The 8,879-nt window shown below is 31.4% G+C and overlaps 1 protein-coding gene across 1 annotated transcript; it reads left to right on the top strand.

Moving 5' to 3' along the window:
• The first annotated feature begins 2,424 nt into the window (after window positions 1–2,424).
• On the top strand, window positions 2,425–5,855 carry LOC131802760 (GATA zinc finger domain-containing protein 4-like). Its single transcript, XM_059123316.1, has 2 exons — window positions 2,425–2,532; window positions 3,047–5,855. Coding segments are annotated over exons 1-2 (1,350 nt in total). The 5' UTR covers window positions 2,425–2,531; the 3' UTR covers window positions 4,396–5,855.
• Window positions 5,856–8,879: the final 3,024 nt, after the last annotated feature.

The raw sequence follows: 8,879 nt of genomic DNA, 5'->3' as shown, positions 1-8,879 counted from the left end.
TATCACGCTTGAATTCCATCACGAATAACTTTTTTTCTGAAAAATTCTCACCAAAATGCTTTTGAACCTTTGTAAAGAATATAATGAGCTGTCACTGGAATAATTTTAATAGCTGTCAGACGAGTGGCTTAGAAATGACAGCAGTCTGAAATTAGTTGCAGTTTTTTCATCTCACCCTGTATAATCCAAATCTGGTACCTCGCAATATTTATATCATGTATGTTAAGGTCATATAAAAAAAATTGACAATATTGGTCTATTCCTTCGGAACCTACCCCATAGTGGGTCAACAATTTGAATAATCATTACAAAAGTCAAAATATTTTTAAATAATCGAACATTGGCTGAGGTTATACATCTGTCGGAAAATCGACTAATACTTTTTGTATCCTCCACCATACTATGGAGGGTATATTAATTTTGTCATTCCGTTTGTAACTCCTCGAAATACTCATGTCAGACCCAACAAAGTACATATATTCTTGATCAGCGTAAAATTCTAAGACGATTTAGCCATGCCCGTCTGTCTGTCTGTGTGTCTGTCTGTCTGTCTGTCTGTCTGTTGTAATCACGCTATCTTTCGAACAAATTGAGATAGAAGGCTAAAATTTTGCACACATGTATTTTTTCCCAGTAGGCAGGTTAAGTTCGTAAATGGGCCATGTAGGTCCAAGTTATCATATAGCCCCCATATAACAGTACCTCCCGATATTCGGTGTTTTGATGATTTTAGCGACATTATTCACCGAAATTATTTCAAATTTGGCATTTGAAGTTTGTAATGGATGCTACAGCCTAAGACAGAAAATTATCTGTGCAGGTCCACGTCTTCCTGTAGCCCCCATATAACGGTACCCCCGATATTCGGTTTTTTGATGATTTTAACGACATTGTTTACCGAAATCGTTTCAAATTTGGTATTTGAAGTTCGTAATGGATACTACATCCTAAATCAAAAAATGAGCCATGTAGGTCCACGTCTTCATATAGCCCCCATATAACGGTACATCCCGATATTCGGTATTTTGATGATTTTAGCGACATTGTTTACCGGAATCGTTTCAAATTTGGTATTTGAAGTTCGTAATGGATACTTCATCCAAAGTCAAAGAATGAGCCGTGTAGGTCCACGTCTTCATATAGCCCCCATATAACGGTACCCCCCGATATTCGGTATTTTAATGATTTTAGCGACATTATTTACAGGGATTGTTTCAAATTTCGTATGTGAAGTTCGTAATGGATACTTCAGCCCACGCCAGAAAATTGTCTGTGCAGGTCCACGTCTTCGTATAGCCCCCATATAACGGTACCCCCCATATTCGGTATTTTGACGATTTTAGCTACATTATAAACAGATTTTTCTTCAAGTTTCGCATTTAAATATTGTAATAATTTATGACAAAAGTTGCCTATGCAGGCCCACATCGTCGTATAAGCATTCGGTATTTTTAAGATTTTAACAGAATTTTTAACGGTTTTTTTTTTGGAAATTGCCAAATTTGTACCAAATGGTGGAGGGTATTAAAAGTTCGGCCCGACCGAACTTACAGCTTTTTTACTTGTTTCATCTCACCCTGTATAATCCAAATCTGGTACCTCGCAATATTTATATCATGTATGTTAAGGTCAGATAAAAAAAATTGACAATATTGGTCTATTCCTTCGGAACCTACCCCATAGTGGGTCAACAATTTGAATAATCATAACAGAAGTCAAAATATGTTTAAATAATCGAACATTGGCTGAGGTTATACATCTGTCGGCAAAATCGACTAATACTTTTTATACCCTCCACCATACCATGGAGGGTGTATTAATTTTGTCATTCCGATTGTAACTCCTCGAAATACTCATATCAGACCCAACAAAGTATATATATATTCTTGATCAGCGTAAAATTCTAAGACGATTTAGCCATGTCCGTCTGTCTGCCTGTTTGTCTGTCTGTCTGTTGTAATCACGCTATCTTTCGAACAAATTGAGATAGAAGGCTAAAATTTTGCACACATGTATATTTTTCCAGTAGGCAGGTTAAGTTCGTAAATGGGCCATGTAGGCCCAAGTTATCATATAGCTCCCATATAACGGTACCTCCCGATATTCGGTATTTTGATGATTTTAGCGACATTATTCACCGGAATTGTTTCAAATTTGGCATTTGAAGTTCGTAATGGATACTACAGTCCATTGGAATTACAAAAAAAACTAATAATTGTAGTAATAATAAATACTACAATTGACCTTAGAGTTCAACATAATTTGTGCATATAAAGAACACACACACAAACAACAAAAAGTAAAAAAGGAGGTGTTAATCCCCATGTGGTTTTCATAAGCAAAAACGTGCGCGAGTTACGTATAATCATACTACCCCTGATAAAATTGATAAGTTCTTGGAAACAATTAGCCAATAAAACGTGTACAATTATTGCACGGTAAGCATAAGTGAATTTGACATTCTTTAGTTTGACTTTATTTTATTTTTCCAGTTAAAACTGTCTGGAGCTGAGTATACAATTATTTACAAAAGTGTGTTAATCAAATTTCATTTAAAATAAACTTATGCTAACACTGCAATAATTAATTAACAAATAATACCTGTAGAATAAGTAAATTAAAAATGTAAAAGTTAGTCTTAGTTCCATCCTCTTAGTCGCAAGTCGACGAATAAATAAATAAAAGAAAGAAAAAAGAAAAAAAACAATTTTTTTTAATAAACATAATTAATCAGGTTATCTAATTGGCGCAGTCGGTAGGATCCTTTAGGAATTAAAAAGGATCCAGTGAAACGTACCTAAATTATAAATAATTAAATAAATTCTGCGAATCCTACGGGACCCTCCAGGATTATAAAATAAACAATAGTGCAGTGAATAATTCAAAAAATTGAACACCACTAAAATAAACAATAGTGCAGTGAATAATTCAAAAAATTGAACACCACTAAAATAAACAATAGTGCAGTGAACATTTAAGTTAAGTGGACACCACTAGATAAAGGAAGTCAATCCTTTTTTTTTTTTTTTTTTTTTTCTTTTAAAAGTGTATTCGCAAAGGCAAAAAGTCTTCGACAAACGAAGAAGAATGGAGGAACAAGCTCACATCGCATCCGTAAATGTGGCAGAAGAACTAGCCAGAAAGGATCAACAATTGGAACGGTTACGCCAAGCATATCTAGAATTGCAACAGCAAACACAAGAACTACAACAACAACAGCGTAACCCGGTGTTATATGATACACAATCAAATAATGCAAAAAACAACATTTTAAAAACGATAAATCATCTACCCATTTTCACCGGCACCGGAGAAGTAACGGTGAACAGCTTTTTTAGTAGCACTGAATACTTGCTGTCAACTATACAAGATGAAAATATTAAGAAGGAGGCCATAAGAACAATATTCTATAAAATAATCCAGGGACAAGCTAAAGACGTCATAATAAACATACCCACACCGGACAACTGGCAACTAATCAAAGAGACTTTAAAACTAAGGTATAGACCGAACGTGGAACCACACAATATATATAGGATGATAGCCAACTTAAAAGTAAATTCGGTAAGTGAATTAATAATAGAGTTGCAGAATCTAAAATATAAGGCAGATGAGTTAATAGTTTATTACCGAAATGACCACTATATTGACTTATCAAACGTGGACAGTCTTTTAGTAAATACAGTGAAGGAAATGACACAAGGTACACTGTTAGACAAAATTTACGAAGAAAGAAACATTAATGATATATTAAAAATATTGACAAGAAGGAGATTTGAAGACACATGCATTAGGCCAGAATATAGGAAGTTTAGAACTAAAGACGACGTAACATTTAGACAAAATCGGTCGCAAAATAGGAATAATTTTAATCCGCAGATTAACAGTAATAACCAGGGATATAATCAACGGAATTGGTTAGGACAAAATAATTTTAGGTCGGATATTAGACAAGAACGAAATAATAATGATAATAATAAAACCTATAATAATAATAATAACGATAACTATAATAGGAATAGAAACTTTAATCATTCAGGACAGTATAGAGTCCAACAAAATAACAGTTATAATAATAACTATAATAATAGGAATCAAAATGGAAATTTTAATCATTCAGGACAGTATAGAGTCCAACAAAGTAACTATAATAATATGTCGGGAAATTTCAGAAGGTTTCAGCAACAGGTAGGAAACCCTAGGCCAAATTTCAGCCAAAATCGCTTGAATCAACCTAGGCAAGACCAGCAGGAACCTATGGAAATAGACAATATAGAAGTAGATAATCATCGAGTAGTAGGAAACTCTGAACCAAATTTACATCAGGATAACGGACAAGACCAAAGACAAAATAATTTTTTTCGGAAACAACCTCCGATTGTTTACCTACCATAACCATTACGATTAATAAAAGGAAATATAAAGCTTTGATTGATACAGGCGCAAACTTAAGCCTGATTGACAGTAAGGTAAAAGATTTTGAACGAGTTTTACTAAAACAACCTATAGAATTTAGCACCATAACTAGGAAGGACATAATTAAATTTGAAGTTATAACTGACGCACCTATGGAATTTAACTTACCAAATTATACAAAAATTAAGTGGAAAATGCAAGAGTTAAAAGGAAGAAAGTACAATTTTATTATAGGAGTTGATTTACTAAACCATTTTAACACGATGATAAATTTAATAGACGGACACATAACATTTAATAACAAGATTACAAAATTTTTAATTAATCCATATAAGGATTTGGAAATATGTTCATTGGAAAAACTGGAAGTTGACTTGGACAGAATTCAGTTGAATCATTTAAATGCAGAGGAGCATTTAGAAGTTACGAGAATTTTAAGAAGATTCGACAAAATATTTTTTAAAGAAGGGGACCAATTGACAAGTACAATGACAATAAAACATGAAATAAGAACGACAACAAATGAACAGATAAATTCCAAATTATACAGATATCCGCCACAACATGAAGAAGAAGTACGACGACAGATCAGGGAAATGGAGGAACAGGGCATAATTAGGAAAAGTTGTTCAAGATATTCAAGCCCATTAATAGTAGTACCCAAGAAAATAGATAATTCTGGAGAGCGTAAATATAGATTAGTGGTAGATTATAGGAAGCTTAATGAAGTGACGATCGATGATAAATATCCACTACCGAACATAGATTCAATTTTAGATAAACTAGGACGAGCACAATATTTTACTACCTTGGATCTAGCCAAGGGATACCATCAAATTCTAATAAGAGAACAGGACAGAGAGAAAACAGCTTTTGTGACACCTCACGGATTATATGAATTCATAAGAATGCCGTTTGGGTTAAAAAATGCCCCAGCGACATTCCAACGATTAATGAATGAAACACTAAGAGATTTCATTAATAAAACATGTGTAGTTTATCTGGACGATATACTTATTTTTAGTACTTCTCTTAAGGAACACGTTAAAGCCATAACGGACATTTTCACGGTATTGGAACGGGCAAATTTAAAAATACAAATCGACAAATGTAATTTCATGAAAAGAGAGACAGAATTTTTGGGGCATATTCTGACAAAGGAAGGACTAAAACCAAACCCCAATAAAATTAAGGTTATTCAAGAATTAGATTTACCTAAAACAGAAAAACAAATCAAAAGTTTCCTGGGATTAACGGGATATTATAGAAAATTTGTGAGAGATTATGCTAAAGTCGCACAGCCAATAACAAAATACTTAAAGAAAGGTGTAAAAATAAATTTAAGGGACCCTACATACATAGAAGCTTTTGAAAAATTAAAATCTTTAATTAGCTCTCATCCAATTTTAAGATACCCAAATTATGAAAGACAATTTACATTAACTACAGATGCGTCGAATTACGCAATCGGTGCTGTCCTGTCACAGGAGGGACATCCAATTTGTTTTGCATCAAGAACGCTTAACAATCACGAAAGAAATTATTCGGCAACGGACAAAGAATTTCTAGCAATATTATGGAGCGTTAATTATTTGAGACCATACCTCTATGGTCGAAAATTTAAAATACTTACGGATCACCAACCCATCAGATTTTTACACACAAAATATAGAGGGAAAGACATGTCACCCAGGCACCAGCGATGGTTTTTGAAATTAGGAGAATACGATTTTAATATAGAATACATAAAAGGCAAGGAAAACAAGGTGGCAGATTTTCTAAGTAGAATTGAGAAAGATAATGAAGATGATACCATTTCAGATAAGGTACAAAATTCGGAGAATAATTCAGAATTGAGAATAATAAATAATATTGAGGATGATGATGATGTATCAATGATTACAATTCATTCAGCTGATGAAAATTTACAAGATCATTTCTTTATAAAAGAAGAAATAGTGAATAAGTACAGGACACAGATTATACTTACAAATGATAAAGTTCAGGAAATAAAACATTTACATAATAAAAGGATAATTTTCATAGCGGAAAGTGATTTTCACGAAATGGGGGAAATATTTAGAAAGTATATTACCAAAGGAAAAATAGGTATATTTTCGGAAGTATCGGAGAGAAGCTATAATACTGTTCAGGAAAAACTAATAGAAATGTACTCTAATGAGAAACAAGTAGAATTTATTAAATGCACTATCAGGGCTCAAGATATAGAAACAGAAGTGGAGGCGGTGAAACAGATATCATTATATCATGTAAAAGAAAGTATGCACTCGGGCATACAGGAAACCTATAACCAAATAAAAATAAAATTTATTACCCAAGATTAATGGAACTAATTCAATTAGTTATAAATCAATGTGAAGTTTGTCAGGAGATAAAATATGATAGAAATCCAATTAAATTGAAATTCTCATACACAGAAACACCGTCGACGACAAACGAAATAATACATATTGACACATATGTGATTAAAAGATTTCATTTTTTGACAATAATTGATAAATTTTCTAAATTCGGTGCAGCGTATCCATTGAATGATAGAAATCATTTAACAATAATGGAGCAATTAGATGATCATTTTACAAAGGTAGGGAAGCCAAGGAAAATAATAGCCGATAATGAATTTAAAACCACTAGACTAAAGGAATTCTTAGACAATGAAAATATAGAATTGCATCTGACCAAACCTAATAGTCACACGGGAAACGCCGACATAGAACGATTTCACAACACAATTGCGGAAAAGTTTAGGATAATGTATAAAGCAAATAAGGAAATACCGGTGAAACAATTAATTCAGAGATCAATTAGAAATTACAACGAACGATATCACTCAACTATTAAATGTACTCCTAAAGAGGTTCAACAAGGAAAAATGGATGAAAATAAAGTTAGAAAGTATTTAGAGGACAGTAAAAGAAAAATAATAGATAAAATAAATAACTCTAGAGAAGATTATAAGGAAAATAGAAAAGAAGGGTTTATAAAAATTATAAGGCCGTCCGACATAAGGAACAACCGAAATATAAAAAGACAAAACTGGAGCGAATACATCCGTGCAATATTAAAAGACCTTTGAAATTTGCAGATTTGGACAATACTGATGATACTAATATGGATACCACAGACTAGAGGGATAATTACTACAAAATTTCTGACAGAACAAAGAGGATATATGGACATTTGCATGGGAAATCAGAAAATTGTTAATGAATCGGACATAATTTTACATATAATCAATCTTCACGAAATTGAAACAATTTTAGATGACATAACAGATAACATTATTCTAATGAAAATCGAAAACAAAGAATTACTTGAGTTAGAACTATCAGATGCCAGAAATAAATTAATGACGTTGATACCCAAACAAAATAGAAAAAGACGTGGACTAATTAACGGTATAGGAAGTATGACCAAATGGTTATTTGGGACGATGGACGATGAAGACAGACGGAACATACAAGAACATCTTCTTAATATTAATGAAATTAAGGAAAATAATAATCAACAGATTGTAATTAATGATTATTTCAATATAACTTTAAGTCATTTAAAGATGGTAATTAAGAATGATAGAAAGAAAATAGAACAAGAATTAAACTCTATAAACAAATTTTTAGAGGAAGAAAATAATAAAAGTTTATACTTAGAACAATTGACTAATATACAATTAATTAAGAATAAGATAGAGCATTTGCAAGACAACGTAATTTCTGCAAAATACGGGATTGTACACCCAAGTATTTTAACAAGTAGAGAAATAAGAAAATATGAAATAGATTATAACAAACTTAAATATATTCAGTTTGGAACAACATTTCTTAACAACTCTTATCTTGTGTTTGGAATAAAAATACCTAAACAATTTATAACAGTAAAATTAAGATTTATTGTACCAATACCAGATAATGAAAATAATGAAATAGAATCTAATATGGAAAGATTTTTTGAATTTCAAAATAAAACTTATAAATTTGAAGAGAATAAACATTTAAAAGATTTAAAGTTAAGTCATCATTGTTTAATAAAGAATAATTGTCAATTGATAAAAAATAAAGACTTTGAAATTATACAGTTAGATATAGACACAATTATAATTAAAAATGCAATAAACACGACTGTAAATCAAACTTGTAACTTTGAAAAAATTTTGTTAAATGGAAATTATTTAATTAATTTTAATAATTGTTCAGTTAGGATAAAAGATTATTATTTTTCAAATATTGCAGAAATTACAAAAGAAAGACAAATAATTGAAAATACAAACAAAACTCAAAATTTTAAACATAAGATATCGTTCGAACAAATTGAAAAAGAACATCAATACAATGTAAGAAATATCGGAAAATTAAAATACCACACTAAAATAACATATGTATGTAATATTTCTATAGTAATTGTAATAATTATTTTAATTTTCATAATCATAACAAAACATAAAT

The sequence above is a fragment of the Musca domestica genome, unplaced genomic scaffold (assembly GCF_030504385.1).
Source record: "Musca domestica strain aabys unplaced genomic scaffold, Musca_domestica.polishedcontigs.V.1.1 24, whole genome shotgun sequence".
NCBI classification, from domain to species: domain Eukaryota; kingdom Metazoa; phylum Arthropoda; class Insecta; order Diptera; family Muscidae; genus Musca; species Musca domestica.
The sequence above is the reverse complement of the archived record's forward strand: the minus strand, read 5'-3'. Positions and strand labels throughout refer to the sequence as shown.